The following is a 23,312-nucleotide window of genomic DNA, read 5'->3' on the forward strand; positions in this document are numbered from 1 at the left end:
GCCTATCATTAAATAGAAACAAACAACAATTATCTTCCATACAGCTGCATTCATTTGCTTTTGCGTCTCATGCCTTATTTTGTGTATGAGAAAAGGAGGGAAATCTTGCTGTGTTTGGGTTATTGTTTCTGGAATCTTCCTCTGTCTTTCTGGTGAGTTTTAATTGAACAGATGTAGATTGAGGAGTCTAAAGATGAGCATCATTTACTTATAATTAAACTCAGCCTTGCTTTCTAGACTCACGTCTACCAAGTGAGCCGAGCTCACCTTAGTTCTGCCAATTTTATAACGTCATTTTAGTTTGCTTTTGAACACAGGACAAAAAAAAAAAAAAAAAAAAAAAAAAAAAAAAAAAAAAAAAAAAAAAAAAAAAGCAACAGCATCCATCTTGTTCCTTTCCTCTTTAGATTATTTTTTTCTGGTCACAGAGCCTGGTATCAGGTGGGGGCGCTGTTGATACTGTTTTTCTTCCTCGGTGGATGGTTTACAGCTCTTTGCTTTCCCCTCAGGCCTTGTCATTAGTACAATCAAAGTCCAGACTGAGTCATTAGAAAAAGATACTTACCTCTCAGCACAGTCTGATATTTGCAAATAAAATATGCTTACAGTTTCAATCTATTGTATGGACTGTTGATTTATAAGATTGTGTTTTGGAGGCCAAGTAATGACAAACTAACTTATTTTTGTTGTATATTTTTTCCCTCTATATTCCTTGCAGCAGTGGTGTTGACCTTTAAGTTCTGACTTTTATTAGAGAAAACTAAATTAGTAAGAAAAAATAATATGGACATTTCTGTAAATGCCTTTTGAAATCTCATTGTGTTCGCTCACTTCAGAGATGGGAGGTAGGGTTAGCCTAAGAAACTGGCAGGGGATAAAGTACTCTCTGTGACAGATCATTTCCCTTTAGCCCTGTATCTGGCTCCTTTCTAGTATAACAGAAATCACTCTCTGCATTCCAAGGTGGCTGTAACCAATCAGTGGGAATTGGCAGTTATTCAGTAGTTCCCTTCTCTGAAAATAATGCACTGGTTGGGGCTGGAGAGATGGCTCAGCTGTTAAGAGCACTGGCTGCTCTTCCAAAGGTCCTGAGTTCAAATACCAGTGTACTGGCTGATTTTGTGTCAACTTGACACAAGCTGGAGTTATCACAGAGAAAGGAGCTTCAGGTGAGGAAATGCCTCCATGAGACCCAGCTGTAAGGCATTTTCTCAATTAGTGATCCAGGCAGAGGGCCCCTTGTGGGTGATGCCATCCCTGGGCTGGTAGTCTTGGGTTCTATAAGAAGGCAAGCTGAGCAAGCCAGGGGAAGCAAGCCAGTAAGGATTATTCCTCCATGGCCTCTGCATCAGCTCCTGCTTCCTGACCTGAGTTCCAGTCCTGACTTCCTTTGGTGATGAACAGCATTGTGGAATAAACATTGTATGTAAGCTGAATAAACCCTTTCCTCCCCAACTTGCTTCTTAGTCATGATGTTTGTGCAGGAATAGAAACCCTGACTAAGACACCCAGCAAGGACATGGTACTCACAACCATCTTTAATGGGATTTGATGCCCTCTTCTGGTGTGTCTGAAGATGGGGTATTCATATACATAAAATAAATAGATCTTTAAAATAGAAAACAATACACTGTTGCTCACATCAGTATGCTCCACCCTCACATAACAAGTGTCTATTCTGGGAACCCAGACAAAGCTCCCTTGTGTGTCAGCTTTTCAAGGTGCAATATTCTAAATATTCTGCCTCTATTGCCATATGCCGTGTCTCCTTTAAATAGCATTTTTAAATTATCTAATACCTGAAAACAGATGCATTTGTAATTGTGAAAAAAAATAAGAGACAGAATTCTAAACAGTATTGCAGTTTTTAATGAGACCACCATTGTATCACAAAGATATTCAGAAAGAGATCAGTAAGAGTTTAATACAGTATATTTGGTATAGATTTTATTGGCTATGTAGTTACTCACAAGGGCTTTGCAATTTCATAAAATTTTCTGATAATACAATAATAGTTTTTTAAAAAAATCAGCTTAATATTTAGATACTCTGTGTAGGTAGGTACATGCATTTTCTTTTCCTTTTTAAACTATGCATTTAGAATTTCATGCAAATAATATTGGTAACAGTCTGTGACGCCTTAAAGGTAATAGAAAAGTGTTGAAATAATGGAAAAGTTAAAAATTTATGTCTTATGCTATATTTGCACATAACTCTGAAGGTCATTTAGTCATATTCAACATGATTGTGATGGAAGCTCGGATTAATTCTGGTTACAAACTTCATGTTTTTATTATTATATTTTAATGCTACACATGGTGGTATGAGACTTTTATTTTATATATAAATTTACACCTATAACTCTTCAATACAACAACACCATGGCATTATTAAATTAAAAAGAATAGCCATGAAACCCTCTGTATGGTCAAACCAAGAAGAGACAATCATTCATTCAGTTTTATTTGATTCCCTGATTTAACTAATGCAGTGGCTGCCACACACCAGGACTCCATAGAAGGGGTAACCATCCAATTCATTGTCCCTGTGTAAGATTTGTCTATTTACTCCAGGACGAACTCACTAGGAGAAAATAATTTGTGGCAGGCATGATTTCATCTTAATTAAAGAAAAATTACAGAGTGTATTAGATAATGAATCTTCTGCAACTGAGCATTGTTTTTCTTATGTATTAATATACTCTATAGAACTGAGCAAAACTATCAATGCAGTCTAAGCTTAAGAACACATTGCGAATGGAGATGGAGCCTTCATTGTATGCATATGTTTTATACTTTTCAAAGGCTTATGAATATACATGGCAATGATTGTTTTATAATGTGTCATCTGACGAGTTTCAAAAACATAATTATTATTGTGCCTCCTTCACTTAAACTTTTATCTCTTTACGTGAGAGATAGGATGGTAATGTTAGCACATATTTCCTGTTGAATGGTAACCATCTCTGGTCTTATTGTGTGTCTCCTGATATATTCATAAGTGAATGCTACATATTAGTTTAAAACCTCAGTGAATGTATAGTTTAATGCTTTCAGTCTTTAATGTTTTGGGGGTAAGTTTTCAAATCATAGATATAGGCTAACTGAATAGCTACAGGCAACTAAAGAATTCTGAGAATGGGAGAAACAGTCTTCCCCAAGGAAGCACATCAATTGGTTAACCCATACTAAATGTTCTTTCTAAAATGCACATACAAGTAATGTTATACAGACAGAAAAGATAATATTTAGGATATATATATATATATATATATATATATATATAGCCTATACATGTATTTTTGCTATTATATATACATATGTATACATATATATGTGCATATACATATATAGTCATTCAAATATGTATATGACAGCAATTAATGAAAAGAGAGGTCATGAATTTTAGAGAGCAAGAAAGTTAACTGGGGGGATTTGGGGGAAAGGTATGGAGCAGTGATGTCAGAATAATGGCCTTAGAAATAAAATAATAATAATTTAAAGAATTGTACAAGGTGATCATGCTAACCACAGAAGTGGTCAATCAGTAAAGTTATGTCAGTGTTTTAAGATGCCCATAGGAAGAGTCAAGAAAGCCAATAAAAATACGTGTTAGCAAAGCATATAAAGGCTGCAATGGAATGCCAGGGATCAAAACCATAGCAGGTTTGTCCTATGCATCCAGAGACAGGCTCGGTATATTTAAGTTATACCACTAAGTGAAATAGCTTTCTATCCTTGTCCATAATCTTTCATTGTATGTATGTGTATATATACATATATGTGCATACACACATATATACATATGCGTATATATACATGTACACATACATGTGTATATATACACATGTAAAATATATACATATATGTATATACATATATGTGTTATGTATATGAATATATATGTAAGTTATTTGGTTAGCTTACATTGGCACAGTCACTACATGTACACAGAAGCATGCACAAGAAACAAGAAAGAGAAGAAGAAAGGTTAATATGATATTATGATATACTAAGATCTTTTGTTGTAACTATCTTTGTGTATGTTGATAAATAATAGAGACTTTAATTATCTTGAGTGGAGATTCATGTGATAAAGCCTGAAGCTAAATCACTAATTGTTATGAAATTCTTTTAATTTTTTAAAAATATCATGTATATGGTGGTGAATGGCTGTTATTGCAGCACTTGGAAAGCTGAGACAAAAGAGAATTTAGGGCCACCCAGAGCTCTAGAGTGAGAATCTATTTCAAAAACAAAAATCCAGCAACAACCACCACAACAAAATCCACAACAAGAAACAAAAAACTTAAATTTTTATATTTGTTGATATTACACACATTAGATTATTACCTCATTTTATTTGAGAATATTAATAATTCCATAGAGAAAGTTGTGGTTGGATCATGACAATTAACTCCCTAGTCTTGACATTCTAACCCTGCCAAGGATAAATGAAAAAGAGGAGGTCTGCAGCTGTATTTCAAAGTAGGCAACTATCTCTTGGATTTGTTTACACCAAGTTAATCAGTGGTGTGTGTGTATGTGTGTGTGTGTGTATGTGTGTGTATGTGTGTGTATGTGTGTGTATGTGTGTGTGTGTATGTGTGTGTGTATGTCTGTGAGTGTGTGTGTGAGTGTGTGTGTGTGTATGTGTGTGTATGTGTGTGTGTATGTGTGTGTGTATGTGTGTATGTCTGTGAGTATATGTGTGAGTGTGTGTGTGTATGTGTGTGTGTGTATGTCTGTGAGTGTGTGTGTGTATGTGTGTGTGTATGTCTGTGAGTGTGTGTGTGTGTGTATGTGTGTGTGTGTATGTCTATGAGTATGTGTGTGTGTGTGTGTGTGTGTGTGTGTGTGTGTGTGTGTGTGTGTGTATGTGTTCACAGACTTGAGAAAGAATTGCTTTACAACATAAAGATTTTAGTTTGGGGAACTGTAGAGATGGCACAATGACTCAGAATGCTTGCTATACTTTCAGAGTTCCTTGCACTCACATCTGGTAGCTTATACCAGTCTCCAACTCCAGAGGAGTGCACATACTCAGCCACCCCTATACATATAAATAATATTTTAAAAAATATTATAGTTTTCATATTTTATTATCTGCTAGCTAAGTGAAACTCCATATTTTTTTTTATTCTTCCATATACTTATCCAAGATGGTAGTTTGAAATCTGTGCTCTTATACAGTATGGTTTTTATTCAGAACTAAACATTCCATAATTATGTATTTTTATTCAAATGTAAAAATGCCTTCAATTTGTACTTGCCCCTCAGATATAAAACATACTCTTTTGGAACTAGGACCTAAAATAGCACATAATCAGTACAGTTTTCTGTCCTTTATCCCCCCACCTTGGTGGTTTGAAATAGTTTTACTATCCAGCCTTTAACTCTCCATGTAATGCTAGCTGGTCTTGAACTCCTATACTTTATGGCTGAGGCTCCCAAATGCTGGGATTGGAGGTGGTGTATTTCCCAAGCAAAATTTCTCTCTCTCTCTCTCTCTCTCTCTCTCTCTGTGTGTGTGTGTGTGTGTGTGTGTGTGTGTGTGTGTGTGTGTGTCTCTCTCTCTCATCTGTCTCTCTGTGTCTCTGTGTGTGTGTGTGTGTGTGTGTGTGTGTGTTTAGGTGCACATCTATCTGCAAGCATGAGCAGGCTAGAAGCTAGTTCTGGGTACCTACATTTAACATTGACCACCTTATTTTCTTGAGAGGCTCTCCCTGAGCTTGGAGCTCACTGTCGTTTTTGCTAGACTGACTTTCTATAAATGCCCTTGGTTCTCCCTTTCGCTATCTCCAAGCATAGTTCTTATGCTTACAGATATAGCTATAGTGTCCAGATAGTAAGTGGGTCTTGGTGATCCAAATTCAGATCTCCCTGCTCCCAGCTGAGCTATTTCCTCATACCCTGAAACCTTAATGTTCAATAGTAAGGGCTATATTTTATGGATGTTACTATAATTAAGTAAAGAAAATAAAAATACAGATAATTTTACTTTATAAATAATTCTCAGCACCCCCTTACATGGTGTGTCTGAAGTAAAAAGTTAATATTATTTCAATATGTTACATTTATGTAATCAAAACACACGCAGACAAGTAAATTGGTTTGCTTCTTTACAGAAAGCCACATCCTGGAAGATGTCAACAAATGCATTATAGCCTTGAGAGATCAGGATGCTGATAATTTAGACCGAGCTGCTGGTGCCATCAGAGGACGGGCCGCAAGAGTAGCTCACATCGTTGCGGGTGAAATGGATAGTTATGAACCTGGCGCTTACACTGAAGGTGTGATGAGAAATGTCAACTTCCTTACAAGCACTGGTGAGTCTCTGTCCACAGTTACAGCTACAGTGTGCCTCAGGTCTGAATCTGCATAGCAACTAAAGATCCACACATAGGAAAAACAGGGCTCTCGGGCTGTGTCACTTGATTGCACACTAGCCAGTAACACATCACTGTGCCATCTAATTGGTGTTGGGTATCCTGTTTATGCAATGGGAAACTTATCCCAGTGAAATAAATATATTCATTAAAAGGAAAAAAAAAAAGGTCTTTTCAAATACACGCAATACTCCCAGGCCTTAGCCACTTGTGAGTGTTTATTAATGTTGAAGATGTTTGGAGCTATAATTAGGCCAGCATGGGGTTAAGCATGCAATAGTCTGCAGCCTTTTATTTGAATATGTTATTGGTACCCCTGGGTTTCTTTTTATTTAACCATAGCAGGTTTTTCCTATGTATGCAGAGACATGCTGGTTACCCTTCACTTGCAATTCTATGGAAAACAGCATTCCAACTCTTGTGCATATTTTTCTCCCATTGTTTAAGAAATATATAATACAGGACTGTTTTGGTTGCAGTACTCAAGTTACTATTTTACAAAACTGGGCAGAGAATGCTTTGAATCTCTCAGTGTAATGATATTTTCTTTTCAAATACTATTGTTAACATTTCTCCAAGGGACCCATGGAAATGTCAGGATTCACACAGATTCATGAGCAAAGATGACAGTCAACAACGTTTTATAAATCATCACGGCAGAAATTCCTTCCTGTGAATCCCCTTTGTCAATGTGAAACTCCTCTGAATTTGGAAAGCCTCTCATATATTGCCTCTTGGTAAAGGTGTGATGTTGTGTCTGGGATTCCTGAAGTATTTAGATTCCAGATTTAAGCCATTACCCCTTACAGGATGTAGAGGGCATGTTAATTATGAAAAAAAATCATATTGTTTGTGAAAGGGAGAAATGCACAATACTTCTTAATTTTATTGCTTTAGTCTATGTGTTTGAATGCTTTGCTCATGCACCATATGTATATCTGCCCTCTGAGAACAGAAGATGGCATTATATCCCCTGGATCTGGTATTATAGATGGTATGATCCACTATGTGGCTGTAAATAATTAAACCCAGATCCTCTGCAAGAGCAGCTAGTGCTCTAACTGCTGAGCCATCTCTCCAGTCCTGATGGATGATATTTAAAGCAAACCGACAAACAAAAAGCCAGTGGCAATGAAACATTCAATACCATTTTACATTTTGAAGCTCTGTCTTCAGATTATTTATGGGAAACTCATCAACTTTCTTCTCATCTCTCTAAATTATTGAAATGTTCTGAGGACAGGTGGTAATGGCGCATCTCTCGCTCTTGACATTAAACTGCTATTTCCACACCCACTCCTCAAAGTTATTAACATAACAAATCAAGGATATAGTTATGGCGGCACCTTATTGCAAACCCAGCACTCAGACTAGACGGGCATGGATCCTGAGACAGAGTATTATTAATAAATTCAAGACCAGCTTGGGCTGTAGCTTGAGACCCTGCCTCAAAACAAGTGAAAGCAATTGAGAACCCGAGTCATACCTTTCACTGTGTGAAAATATGTCTGCTTGCTTTGGAACTTGATTGTGTTACAATCATTTAATGTCTCTTTCCTACTACAGCAGATTGAAGTGGTCCTTCACTTGTTCAAATCAAGTACTTGTTATCCATTTTTTAAGGGAATAAGAGTTTATTCTGGAGGCATTTTGAGTAACTGTAGTCTTAGGAACACAGATTTGTCTTGTCCCAAATCCCATTATCCAACATGGTTGCAGTTTCATGATGTTTTATGGCACAACAAAATTCATAATCAAGGCAAGTTTTGAATACATTGATGGGCACATTAGGAAAAGCTGTTTCAGAAAGATAGGGGAAGCATTTCTATAGGCCCAATATACTGTCTGATGACATCCTTAGCTTTGAGTGGGTGGGAACTAGGATCTGATAAGTTAATGGGTTCTGTTTTCTGCCTTCTGAAGATGACATTTAAATATAAGAGAAAACGTATGTAGCTTTTGTTTTTATCCCATTGGAAATTTCCTTTGTGGTGGAATAGCCAACATCAACCGGGACTGCTGCACCTTGCTTGTGTCTCAGTTTGTGAATGCATTAGGGACGTCTTCCCTGCGGGCTCTCTGCCTTAGCATCCATATGAGGTGCCAACTCTGCAGTTTTGTACTCCATAGGCAGAGACTACATCTGCCAGATACTCAAGGAGAAGTGGGAGTGGATTCCAACAGTGTTCAGAAATGTTGGCAGTCACTCTGCATCAGAAAAAAGTGAGGCAGAATTGTTCAGAGGCAGAAATATCGTTAATCTATCTGGGATTATTAATGGCTGTGCTGACTAGCTAAGCAGCACTATGATGTCTTCACAGTCCAAAGAGCACACAAACCCCAAGCCTTTTCCTCTGCTTGAGTTATAAGATAACGTTCATTATGATAGCCCATTCAAATTATGCCTTATACCCCCCAAATATGTGAGATGTATAGAATATTCACAGGCACTTCTGCACAAAATGAATCTTGCTTTTAAATAAAAGCATATTTTAAGACTCCTAATTAATCATTTTGGTCTTTTCTTCAGACAAGCCTTGGGTGTATCCTTGAAGTATGCCTCTGTTTTCTTCTCTGAAAAAAATAAGTCTAATTTGAACTTTTTTTCCAAGCAGCTTTCCTTGAAATTTATCAAAAGCAGGCCTCACAAAAGGGAATTCGGTGCAATAAATTAAATGGAAAACATAATTAGATCAGTTTGATCTTAACCAAAGCTGAAGACAGTGTGCTTTCTCTCTCCCACAGAGAGATTGTCTATGAAAAAAAAAAAAAAAAAAAGAATACTTCCAACTTTTCTGTCCTCCACCATTGACTGACATCTTTGTTCACCCCAGGGTCATATCTTGGACTTATCAGTTAAATAGTTATCAAATTATATAATTGGGAATGTCATGTTTTGTGTTCCAAAGCCTTAGGAACTCACATTTCAGCAAAAGAATACTAGTGTGGCCTGTTTTCTCTTTGTTTCATTTTCCTTTAGCTTTTCTAGAGGCTTAGCCCAGCTTCCTCAAGATAACTTAGTAGGGGTCTCCTGTGAATTTCCTTTGTTTCTGAGGCCCTCCTCAGAATACTGTTCTTTAGAAAATGTGACTTAAGTATCTTTGTGAATGAGGACTCCTAAGCTTTCTTATCTCAGTTGCCAACAGAATCTTGGAAAATGGTGCCTTTGTTTTTTAATCAGAATCTGGGACTCATTAGCAGGTTTTCAGGATTCTATGACCTTCCAAGTCAGTGGTCACATCTTATCTAATGCTGTGACCCTTTGATACAGTTCCTCACATTGCAGTGACCTACAACCACAAAATTACTCTTGTTGCTACTTCATAACTGTTATTTTCCCACGGTTATAGGCTGTAACATAAATATCTGTGTTTTCTCTTGGTCTTAGGCATGCCCTGTGAAAGAGTCCTTTGACCTCCAAAGGGGTCATGACCCACAGGTTGAGAACCAGAACTACTGTTCTAAGTGTTTTCTTCACTTAGAGTACAAGGTTTTCCTGCCTTAGTTCAGAAATTTATATCATCCCATACGTGTTAGTGGTTGCTTTTAAGTGAAACATCAATATCTGCAGAGCTAGGTTTTTTTTTTCAACTGAGGCATAGCATTTTAATCATCAAATGAAGTCTTTTACACTCCCACAATACTGCCCAAACAATAGTTCCTCTACTGCTTGCTTAGGAATTCCTCTGGAGGTGCATTGGGCTACTGCCATGTTGTTTGAGACAGGGTCTTTCCATGTAGTCCTGGGTGCACTAGAGCCTGCTATGTAAACCAGGCTGGCTTTGAACTCACAAAGATCCTCCAGGCTCTGTCTTCTAAGAGCTGGGATTAAAGGTAAGTGCCACCACACCTGGCCTGGATATTTTCTTTCTTTCTTTTTTTTTTTATAACTAACCTGCAAAATGGCAACATGAGGCTATTTGTTACTCCATGAACACCATCTCTACTTCATTCTTTAGATTACAGAGAGACCTACTACAGGAGAGAACTGACAGAGAGTACTTTCCTTTGGTTATTGGCTCTATCGAAGTCAGGAGTCAGCAGGTCAGAAAGCGTCTGTTGTTGCAGACCATCCAACTCTACCTAGTTTGACTGTTAGTCAGAAAGAGAGATGAAAACAGAGCAGACACATAAGTGACTCTGAACAAGACATCCTCATTGCCCCTGCTGTTGAAAACTAGTATTTAGTGGAAATAATAGTGTATTCATCCAGTGACTGATGAATCCCAAACTGCAGAGATAGCCCTGTGGTAGAGTCTGAGCTATCAAGCACTGTATTCAGTCCCAGCACCATGTGAACAAAGACATTGTGGTGCCCACCTGTAATCTCAGTTCTTACAATCTGGAGACTTGAAAGCAATGAAAGTTTAGCCATGTCTACAGTGGCATCTAGCCCGTGATAATGAGACCCCACTAAAATAAAAAATAAAGGAAGACAGGAAGAAAAATGCATGCTGGGGAGCCCTTCCTTCTTGGAAACCTGGGTGATTATATTGTTGTATATATCCCTCAAGGAAATTGAGACACTTGAAAGGCTATTTGAGGCTACCTGTGAAAAATTCTGTTGTGTTTTATTCATGACAAATAAGTAGCAAATTGGTTTAGCTGGCCACTGAAGTAACAGAACTGATTGTGTTGGTAAGCTGGACTCAGGTTGCGCTCTGCATGTTGTGTCTCTGCTCTATAACAAGTACACACAAATGCCAGAGGATTGGTTCCAAAGGTCCTGGTACTCTGCAGCATTTGAAAATTACTATTCCACATTCTATGTAGGACTGAAAGAAATTTTCTCGGCCCAACAGAGTGAGGCAATAGAATTTCCCCTACAGATCTAGTTGGGACATACCAGCGTCTTCTCATTTGTTGTGCCTGTACCCTTTGTTCCTCCAGCTCCCTGTCACCTCCATTCACTCATACAGCCAATCTGCTTCATTTCATTCATTCTCCTCAAATTCACTAAATATGTTTTCCATGGTATGTTATCAAAAACACCCTATATGATCTCGGTGGACATCTTCCCAGTCATGTGGACATACTAAGTCTACTACCATTGCTAGGTCTGGCCCATGCTGTACCACACATTTAGAAGATTTCTACCCCTTGTTTAACATACCAAGTAATCCTCATCTTTCAAGAAATGACATATAGACTTGACTTCTAGGAATCCTTTTCTTTCTTCCAGCAAGAGTAATTTCTTTCAGTTCCAGGTAATGCGGTCTTTAAGAGGTAGGTCTCGAAGTACCATAGTTCAGAGAGCCATGTGCTATGTACACCCTCTAGAAATAACTTTCCTTTCAGCTGCAGGGATTAAGGGTACCCTTATTTGTTTCTTCCAAACACGGTGTTTATCTTTTATTAAGCTAAAAATTAATGATTATGAACAAAACTCAACCTTTTTGGTAAAATTTCAATTTTAAAAATAATTAACTTAAAAGATTTGTTTAAGCCCGGCGTGGTGGGGCACGCCTTTAATCCCAGCACTCGGGAGGCAGAGGCAGGCGGATTTCTGAGTTCGAGGCCAGCCTGGGCTACAGAGTGAGTTCCAGGACAGCCACGACTACACAGAGAAACCCTGTCTCAAAAAAACAAAACAAAACAAAACAAAAAAAAAAAAAGATTTGTTTAACCCAGACTGGTCTTGAACTCATAATCCTGCTTACATTTCTAAGATGCTGGGCATTCAGGCACAGGACATTATTGTCTTGTTGGCTACTATGATTTGGTTAATTCTGCTCTTTGCAGTTGTAGGGGATTCTTTGGCTACTGCCATCTATATTCACTGGTAAACACTAACTCTAAGGCTACCACCCTTGCAAAGGAACTCTAGACTCCATTTTAGTTAAAGTTACTTACTCTGTCCTAGGATGTCCATGTCTTCTAGTGGGCATTTGTTTCCCTTTATCTTTGGTAATAAGCAGCCATTTACAAACAACTTTCCCTTGCTAGAATGCTCCATCCTTAAAGGCAGGCACCCAAGTTCATTTATATATCCTTCCCTAAAGGATTCTCTTCATACTTGATTATCAAGTCCTTTTTTAACATTTAAATTTAACATTTCTTATAAGATCACAATGTTAATGTAGCATAATATAATCAATAAGATGTCATCTCAATTCAGCAAAACAGAAGCAGTGGACTCTGTCAAAGGCCAGGGCAGAGGAGAGATTAAGGAAGTCATTCATTACTGTCCAGAGATAGATATTAGCCACTTCCAGAAAGCTCAGGTCAGCCTTTTAAGAGGTTCCTTGGTGAGCTTTTGAACAAGAGATCATGACTTTTGTGTATTCAATTACATACAAGAGCCATCAATGAAGCACATCTGTTGAAAGACTCCATTGAACCCGATTACAATAATGCTTTCAGCAAATCCTTGACAATGAAGATCTCTGAGTATGAAATCCTTGACACAAACCTGGATTTCATACTCAGAGATCTTCATTGTCAATCCTTTACCTTGTAACAGACAGCCTAAGACAGGCTTGTGGATTATGGACTTTCTTTTGCTTCTAGCCTGAATCTCACAGACTAGATCTCGGATATTTGGGAAGCCTTATACGAGAGAGATTTCAGTCTGTGGATTGCTTGCTTAGCCTGGATGTCCAAGTATCTTCCAAATAGAAGTTATGTGTCAGTCATGGCCTTGAAGAACTTTTCTCCTTCATGAGGATGTGAAGAACTTGCTGCTAAATAAAATATCTACTTAATATAAATGTATCTTCTATGCAAAAGTGGATTATGATAGGACTCAAATCCAGCAGTCAAGGCAGCAATGAACTAATGCATGGTAGTATTTAGCATGCTCTCTCCTTCCCTTCAGTCTGGGCCTAGCCCATGAAATGAAGCTTCCCACATCCAGGATGGGCACTCTCACATCAATCAATTCAATGAAAAGATATTTTAACAAGCATGACCATAGGCCAACATAAGGTAAATAATTCCTTCCTGGGACTCTCTTTCCAGGTGATTCTCAGTTGTGTCAACATCAAACTGAAGACTAACTCCACAAATACTGAAATACCCTATATAGACTGTGCACTGGAAAATAGTTTTCTGACACTTTGGCTATAGTTCATTGATATTGACTGATACACAATTTCCTTGTCAATAATATCTTATTAGAGAAATGGACAGATTCAGGTGCAACAGTAGTCAAAAAAGGAAATAAAAGGTTTGAGAGTGGATTCCAGAAAAGCATAGGGAGAGACTGAAACATTTCCCTACGGAGAAAGTATGAAGCGTGACGTTGAAGATTGTGCCAAAGAAAAGAGGATTAAAGATAGAGGAGATGAATGGGCGTAGGATAAAAGGAAGGGAGATATGGGAGAAGAATGAGAAAATGGAAACCTGCTCTTCTCTTCTTTACCACTATGAACATGAGAATGCTTCTGAGGCTTCCCATCTTCTTTACCTCTAGCCTAAGTCAGACCATCTTCCCAAAGCAAACAAGACATCACGTAGAGAAGTTGGCTACATCTCTGGTCTTTACCCTACTTTCGTAAATGTCTTCTTAGAAAGTGGTAGAGCTAGACTTTTCCTACGATCTATAGGGTACAAGTAAATTTAATAAGAATTTATATTTAAATGCTCCAAGCATTTAATAAGCATTGTGGTTCTGAGTTGAAAGCCACAGAAAGCACTCATGGCTAATTATGCAGCAAACTCTCATAACGGTTGCAGGACAAGAAAAGAAATAGGCAAACCACCCAAAATGCTCTACATGGCATCAAGGTCAAAGTCAGCCTACACTTCTGATGGAGGCTTGGTTCTAGCCCATGCTGAACTTATGGTATGCTGAATCTCACAGATGCAATAGTTATCGCTAGTTTCCAGATATTTCTATCACTAGAACAAATACTAAAATACACCTGTATATGTTCTACACTCTTCATCCCACTTTTGCAGCATTAAGGCATCACAATGTAATTAATGCATCCAGGTCTTGACTTTTAGTACAGGGAAGGTGAGAACTTGGCCTTTAAGCCACTATGGAGACTGTGTCCTGTACCATACCCACTGATGATTCTTCATCCCAGGAAGGAACTCCATTAAGGAAAGAAAGGATGATAATGGGAAACTGGGAAAGATGATTATCAGCCAGAGAGAGGACCCAGAGAAGGAAGAGTAAAGATTGATTTTCATCAACCAAGTTGGCCATCACAGAAACAAGAGAGTAACCTCTACTCATGGCCTATCAAGAACATGACCCTCAGCAGCTAGTCACAGCCACAGTCCTTTCTGGTCAATTAGGACATTTCCAAGTGACACATACAAACAGGTTATATGCCTGTTAGGTACACAAATACACACTATTATATGACACAAATCCAAGTATGATTATAAGAGGACATTTTGTAACATATGATGTGGTTATGTTTATCACAACATATGATGTGGATATATATATGTTCATCCAAGAAAATACAATAGAATATTATTTCCTTTGCTGCTTCTGCGAAAACATGAGATGTGTAGGAGTGGGAGATTGGGAACTGGGGGTAGCCAGGAAAAGTCCCAGATGCCAGGAAAGCAAAAAGCTCCCAGGACACAACGGGAATGGCATTAGCTGAAATACCCAACAAAGGGGAGATAGAACCTGTAGAGACCATATTCAGTGGTTAGGCCCGGACCCTGGTTGAGGGATGAGGCCACCCACCCATCTTAAAATGTAAAATCACATATGTTGGAATGCATCATTTTCTTTGAAATCCAGATAGGTAAGGGACATTAAGTTACTGTTTTATATCAATTAATTTTTTCTTTTAAAATTCTGCACAAATATATACACAAATGTGTAATTGCTTCCACTGAAGAGAATCTGGTTCTACCCTGGCCTCTAAACTATGTGTCAGTAATACAGAATACTGCAATACATGTTCTGATTAGTCTTCCCTGCTAACACTTTCTATCTGCCTTCCACCATTATCAGCCTTTCCGTAGATCCCTACTAGTCCTTCCCAGGTTCCTTATGGTTGGTTTATTTTGCACTGTATTTAATCAAGGCCCTCTGTGTGCCTGTTGGCTTTAACTACTCATGAGAGCGTACTGGGTCATCAGTGTGTACACACTCCCTGAATCTGTCAGTAGCAAGCAATCTATCAATTTGTTAGTGAGAGCTGATGTATCCATCCATGCTTGATCATAGACAGGTCTGTTATTGTGTAGATTCAGGGCAGGTATCTGTAAGCTCTTGTGAATTCATGACTGCAATGTTTAAGATGACATCTTTTAGCCCTTCTTGCTGTCTTCCAACTCTTAACATCCCTTGTGAGATGTTCCCTGAGCCTCACAGGGGATGGTGTGAATGCGCTGTTTAGGGCTGAACACAGATCATCATGTACTCTCAGTATCTTGTGTATCCACGTGTCTCTGCATTCAGTTTGGGTAGAATGATTCTCTGGGGACTATTCTTGGTACCATTTGTCTTTGATCATATTTAGAAGACAGTTTGATTGATATTAAGGAACCTTGCCATTGAGGTAGCAGTCCCACATGACCAGATGCAGGACTTCCTTTCTCAGACTCACTGACTCTGCCTATCTTGTGTGTGGAGGGTATGGGTGGCCTTGGCTAGTCTTGCCTGAAAACTGATCTTGTAAAGAGCTCTCTTCAAGGCTTCATCACTCAGCACACACATCCCACTATGGCTTCCCAGATAATTACTGCATGATAATTAGGTGCTGAACTATAACCAGTCAGCCCTTCCTGCTCACTTGATGCCATGACCAATTAGCTGTTCTCATCCATACCCCTAACAAATGCCATTATAACCCTATACCAGGAACAATAAAGTAAACTAGTCTCACTGTAGCTGTCTCCAGAAATCATTCTGTCCATACTCATGGCTGTCTGAACCCTGCTCTCTGCCACTGCTCTATTTCTCCCCTCAGGCTGGTGTCCAACAGCCTCCAGGGAGAAAAGGAGGGACAGAATTTGATGCTATGGAAACTTTGCTAGCATATTGAGTTCCCTCCAGGACCAAATGCTTCCTCAAACACATTTTATTATTTTTCACCAGGTTTAATGTACCAGGCATGGGTTCTCTCATTTTGATGGTATATCCAATCCAATAATATGCACTCCATGACAGCATAAACTAATGTTTAATAAAAGCATGGTTCTTGCTTGGTTATTGAGGAAAATATAATAGCATAGAGTCCAGCGGGGATCAAGTGCTCTGGGGGCTTGAGTTGTCGTAGCTTCTTCCTGGTAGACTAGAATACTGAAGAGATCAATATTTCAACCTCCCTGTTACTAGTACACACACGATTATGCCATAATCACAGTCAGAGAGAGGCTCTGGGCTAGACCTCTATCTACTGAGAGAGCCAACAATTACATTTACTTATGAGAGAACTATAGTAAAATATTTCACAAGCTAGCATATTGTGTAAGTTTTTAATGAGGTACGCAATATATAGCAGAAGTAGTTTTGGATATCATTTCATCTTGAAAATCAGATCCATGAACATTATAGGATAATTCACTTTTGCTGTTCCCAGTCTATTTTATGTATTTGTAGCCTTTAGCTAAGAAGGAGATTCATTTTACAGTTTAAAGAGTTTTTTTGTATAATGTACAAACTTGTGTTTGTATATTTATTGATATGAGCTGTAAAACTTTTAATGTGATCATCTGTAAAACTGAATTTGAGGTTCAAGGTCACTGAGATTAGCAAATAAACTGAGAGAATGTGCCCCTTGGATTCATCCCTCCTTTGGTTTCAGAGAGACGGTTACTTGTGCCTGGTATATAAGTCCAAATGAGTTTCTCTGGCTGGTAAATGGCTATCATCAAAAACAGAGAGTGACCTTAGCCTCTTTCTCCCCCAAATGTGTTCCCTGTTGCTCTTTCCCACATGAAATCCTGACTGGCCTGAGTAGTCACAGCTAACAGCCCTATATAACTAAGTTTCCTGATAGGAGTAATTAGGTAAGTGAAAAATCAAACAGGAAAAAAGTTATTAAATTCATTTATTTGTGTGTATGTGTCCAGCAAAGGTGGGGGGCTGCTAATGTGGAGGTCAAAGGGCAATTAGGTTCTCTGCTTCCCCTATGAGACTTCCTGGTATTTAAACATAACTCACTAGGTTTATTGGCAAGCACTTGTACACCCCCCCCCAACCATCTCAGTGTCCACGAATAGGTATTTATTGAAAGGTGAATAACACATGAAGCTGTTTCACAAGTAGTGTAGGGTGAATTTATACTGACAGAACTCATAGATTGGAGGGCACATGGCACGTGAGGGGATCTCTGAGAAGAGGAAGACATGTCAGCAAGGCTAAGGTTCAGAGACATCGACACATCTCTGAGGTTGGTTAATAGGTAAGAATGTTTAACTCAGTAAAGCTCATAAAGTCATGAGTTGATGAATTAAAGATGGTTTACTTCTCTTGGCCTGAACTGTAAATATAGTTGATATCACAAGAAGTCAGGTAGCGCAATGGGAAATGTTTGAATGGAGACAGCAAGGTGTTATAATTGTAGCCACGTGGGAGGAAGCGCAATGCTAAGAGTGGAGCAAGCATACATCACTGTGGTAGTGTTAATTGAGTATGCGAAGACAGAGATAAGCAGGAAAACCAAAGAGATTTTTAACAAGAAAGCCCTGTCTATCATTCTAATATCTGCTCACATACATTCTCACTTCAAAAATAAACCTTTTGGACTAAAGAGATCGCTCCGACGTTATGAGAACTTGCAGAGTACCTGAGTTAAGATCCCAGCATTCACACAGAGTAGCTCACAATTGCCTGCTACTCCGGTTCCAGGAGATCCAGTGCCCTCTTCTGGCCTCTCAGAGCACTGTGCATATATGTATATTCATATACATATACACGTACATATGTATATACATATACATGGCATACTCATATACACGTGATTAAAATCAATAGTGGTAAACCTTTAAAAATAATTAAATTTGGAGACTGGATGGATGACTTTGCTATTTGGAGCACTGTTTTGGTCCACCCACATGATAACTAACAAATATCTCTACCTCAAATTCACAGTGTTCTGATGCCATTTTCTGGGCTCAGAGGTAGGCACACACATGGTACAGAGACATTCATTCAGGAAAAACATCCATACACATAGAAGAAAAATAAATAAATCCTTAAATAATCATTTTTTCTAGCTCATGGTCACACATGTCTTCTTCTTTTTTTTTTTCTCCAGCAATTATGGTAGAAACTATTACAGCTTCACAGTTCTAATGACAGGCTAAGGACATAGCAGGAGATTTTTTCTCTTAAAATGCATTAGTAACCCAGTGGTATATTGAAAGATGTCGTACATTCTGGTGATCACCCACCGTTTAATTTTATTGTCTGCCAAAATCTGTAGCAGTTAAAGTTAAGTGAACAATTTATGTTATAAAATTTCTCTGCTGATACAGAGATTTTAAAGGTACCATTTATTATAAACACTACAGGCAGTATCTTTTAAAGAGTCCAGCTAGTCTAAAGTCTAATTTTATTCTTGGTTTTTACTGATTTAGGAAAGGTTATGCACATCTCTTTACCCCCGTCTCAAAATTTCTACAAAGCCCTGCCAGAAGAATTAAGAGCATGAATTTTGAAAATAATCTCATGTTTTAGTAAAGCATGACGCTAAAATATTACACTATTCTTTCCATCTTTCCTTTCTGACTTATTCACTCTTCTTTTATTGGCTATAAACATGTAAATGTTTCATTTATATTTTTTTAACTTTATCTTCTATTTATAGTTAAAGTTAAGTCAATATGATTCCAGAGACAAAATTTGGTTTTGTGTTTCTTTCTCTATTTATTAAAAAGGCTCATGCTGGGCCTAGTGGCACACATCTTGAATTTCAAAACTTCAGATACAGAAGCAGGTAGGTCTCTGTGAGTCTGAAGCTAACCTGATCCACATAATAAATTCCAGGATAGCCAGGGATACGTCAACAAAGTCTGTCTCAAAAATAATACATAAAACAAAAAACAAACAAAACATAATAAAAAGGTTTGAGTTTTGCAAAACAGACAGTGTATATATCAATCTCGAACACTAGTCTAGTGCCTTTTGAAACTAACATTTAAGTGTGCAAAGAAAATACACCCAGAAATGCAAGTGCAAGGTGTAAGAGAAATCCCACCTATAAGATAAGCTCAGAGCGATACTTTTCTCTGCGCCCACCTCTCCCACTCTGTGTCCTCTTTCCTGATTTCATTCATATAACTTCAGCTACTCACATACCAATGGTGGTGTGGCCTCCCTCTGGGAGCAAAATCAAAGTACTAGGTACCACACAGTTGACTAAAACTGAGTCTCCTTCTCCCGGCACCAATCAGCTTCGTTGCCAACAGTGCCTCAGGTGTTCTGGAGTCAGGGAATTCTAGTCAAAATCTCAGTAGTTTCTCAGAATCTTTAGGCCCTATTCTTCATAGATGTTAATCTTTTAGTGTTCTCCCAGGACTGAAAGGGCAAACAGACTCCCTCAGACCTCATGCTACTAATTCCCTTTCAGAAGGGCTCTCACTTTTAAAGGCTTCATAGTTTAATGCAATTGTATTGGTGATTCCATTTCAAAGTTGGAACTGAGTTGGCTCAGACATTCTGATCATAACACAGATATCACAAACTCAGAATCACTGGAATGGATTATATTTTAGAGGGTTTTTCAACTTCTAGTATGTTGGTGGCTAAATTTTTATTTCAATATGAACAATAGGAATTTATCTCAATAATGAATGGACAAATCTCTTCATCAGTATTTCCCGGTCCCTTGTGATCTCTTTCTTGCCAATGTACAATTCAACACCTTCTACCCCTCAAAGCTCCTAATTGGCATTCATTGCCATTGAAATTAGGATAACCAATATTAGTTTCTCATGATTTCTGAAGTTCATTAATCAAATCCGGGAACAATGTAGCTGAGTTCTTATGATTGAGAGTCTCTCATGAGGTTCCTAGAATGTTATTGACTATAGTCAGTTAAGCCTTACCTGGGATGTGTGGCAATCTCCAAACTCACCATCCTGGATGACATCTGGGCATTTCAGCTCCTTGTTACTTAGGTACCTCCAGATACTCCTTCTACATTATCAGAGCAGGGCATTCTGGCATCCTTGGAATGAGTGATCCAAAGGTCACAGAGGATGAGAGTCAAAGACAAAGACTGAGATGGAAACTTCCGGGGTGTTAGACTTTCACCTTTGTTTGATAAGAGTTCAGAAATCAGTTGCTAAGGTCCAAGTGTTATGGTACTAGGTTGCTTAAAGCAGGGGAGAGCATGGCTATCAAGAGACAGAGATTGGCTATCTTAAAGACTGTTTACCACATCTTCTGAATGAGTTCAACTCAGTAAGGTCTCATGTTATTAGGTGACAATAGTTTTCAAATGGTTGACTCTCTTAACCCATCTTCTATTCTGGCCAAACATCTAAAATTGCAAGTAGAGTTGAGACTTGACATGGCACAGATACTTTATGTACATATATTTAATGGGTAACACTAACACACGCACTGATCCTTAGCAAACTTGATTGAGTGACAGCATGGAATACTATGGAAGAAGAATATCTATTCACTTAGTGCTATGGGTAATTCCGACTGGACACATTCATACTCATAAAGACATAGGAACTAATTTACACACTGCTCCCAATAATTATGTTTTGTGCCATGGCCGTGCAGAAGATGTCAAACAGGGAATCAGAGATCCAAAGTTCTAGACATGGGTTCATCGTTAGAGAATTGTGAAAAGTCCTTTAATTTGCAAGAATTCTGCATGCTCTCAAGTCCTAACTGAGGAGTGAAAGAGACGTTCTCTCATGACTTGTGGTGACATTGCTTTTATTTTCTTTCAGTCATCTTTACCTGAAACTTTTTTTTCCATGTTCTAACCTGTATAGGAAAAGATTAGGTAGCTGTGTTCATAACCTCAAAAACTTGTATGTATTTAGCAATAAAACAAGAAAATCTCCAAACTAGAACAAGAATACATTGCTTTGTTTTTTATGCTTTTAAAAGTCTGACAACTCTTAAGAATTGTTCTTCTTGGAGAACTGGATGTGTTGTGCACATTTTAAATGTTTGTTATTGTTGCTACTGCTCAAAGGTCATAAATTGTTTTCAAACAATAAAAATAGTAACAATGATTCCAGGTTGCTGAACACAATGAAAAACATATAAAGAATTAGTATTTGAGTTTTCTTTGTTTTAGGAAGCAAATAATGTTTGTGGAGCTTACTTTTAAAGGAGAACGTAGATTTCTAGCTCCAGTGCAAGTCTAGAATTTGACTGTGGGCAATTTATTTAACCAGTGTCAACTTTAAAACAAGAGCAATAAAATGTATTTCTTGGTGCTTTTGAAATGGTTTCCATTGACCCCTGCATAAAGTCCCCTTGGCATCTTTGCTACATGGCTTTGTACAAGTAACTATTACTAGTTATCTTCTTGTTGAAGGGTAATTCCATGGTTATATAGTTGATAAGTGCCGGTGGTTGGAATCTCATGTGACTAGCCTGGCTGTGGCAGAGAGTTGCAAGTGAGATGCACATAGAAGTCAGTCACAGAAGAAGCAAATCATCCTGAGATTTGTGTTCATGGTCTAAGAAGTCTTTATCTCCAAACATGTTTTAGCTCATACAACTGCTCCCCGCCCACACACACACTTTTTCCCATGATTCGATATTTTAGTTACAGCTACTCTAACACATAAGCGCCATAGACTGCTATTGGATTGCTATAACAAGAGCCAACAAAAATGTGTATTTCTCAGTCTGGATGTCAAAAGTCTAAGGTCTGAGTATCAGTATATATTTAATATACTTGTATTTATGTGAATGTGTGTGTACCTGTTTGGTTATGTGTGCCCCATTTGTGTATACAGAAGCCAGAAAAAAAGTGTTTGATCCTATAGTACTGGATTATAGACAGCTCTGAGTCTCCTGATCTGGGTGCTAAAACCAAAACTAGGGCCTCTCTTTCCAGTGATGGCCGACTAGGCCATCTTCTGATACATATGCAGCTAGAGTCAAGAGCTCTGGGGTACTGGTTAGTTCATAATGTTGTTGCACCTATAGGGTTGCGGATCCGTTTATCTCCTTGGGTATTTTCTCTAGCTCCTCCATTGGGGGCCCTGTGATCCATCCAATAGCTGACTGTGAGCATCCACTCCTGTGTTTGCTAGGCCCCGGCGTAGTCTCACTAGAGACAGCTATATCAGGGTCCTATCAGCACAATCTTGCTAGTGTATGCAATGGTGTCAGAGTTTGGAGGCTAATGGGTATATAAACAGTGTGTTTCAGTACAGCAGAATAAATGCTATGCAGAGAACTGGCAAAAAAACAAAAACAAACAAACAAAAAAAACAAAACAAAGCTAGGTCCTCTGCCAAAGCAGCAAGTGTTAATTGCTGATTGGAGTGTCTCAAGCCCAAGGCTCTTCTTTCTACATACACATTGATGGGCAGCTACTTTGTTTTCCATGGCTGAGAGCATGAAGGGAGCTGTAAACTCTCCCTTAGGTGTCATATAAGAACTCTAGTCCCAACCTTAGAGATCCCTTTACACAAAGGCCATGTCTCCAACTGTGAGCATTTCACAGCCTAGAATTTAAACATATGCATTTACAAAACCAAATCCATTCAGTCCCAAACATTTTAAGGAGTGTTAGGGATTGGTTTTAATGTTTTGTCCTAATTCAGCTCCCCAAATCACACAGGAATCTGCATGTCCAGACGCTGAGGGTTCCCGTCCCCAATTGGTTTTTGATTAATCAATAAAGAGCCAACAGCCAATGGCTGGACAGTGTGAAAGAGGCAGGACTTTTAGGATTCCTTGGCAAGAAACCCAGGGGAGAAGGGAAAGGGATTTCTCAACCATGAGAGGAGAATAGGGCTGACCATGTCATGAAGGAGAAGAGGGTGAGAGGGCTGAAATGTGGGTACAAAG

The 23,312-nt window shown here is 38.4% G+C and overlaps 1 protein-coding gene across 5 annotated transcripts in view; it reads left to right on the forward strand.

Moving 5' to 3' along the window:
• Ctnna3 (catenin alpha 3) overlaps positions 1-23,312 on the forward strand; it is a 1,580,538-nt gene that overhangs the window by 1,158,277 nt on the left and 398,949 nt on the right. For all 5 annotated transcript variants that reach the window (XM_021173456.3, XM_029482775.2, XM_029482772.2 and 2 more), the window contains one exon: positions 6,128-6,328. In XM_021173456.3, the coding sequence (XP_021029115.2) occupies positions 6,128-6,328 (201 nt within the window). The remainder of the gene's footprint in view (positions 1-6,127; positions 6,329-23,312) is intronic.

The sequence above is a fragment of the Mus caroli genome, unplaced genomic scaffold, assembly GCF_978045245.1.
Source record: "Mus caroli unplaced genomic scaffold, Mus_caroli_1 scaffold_9, whole genome shotgun sequence".
In the NCBI taxonomy this organism is placed as follows: domain Eukaryota; kingdom Metazoa; phylum Chordata; class Mammalia; order Rodentia; family Muridae; genus Mus; species Mus caroli.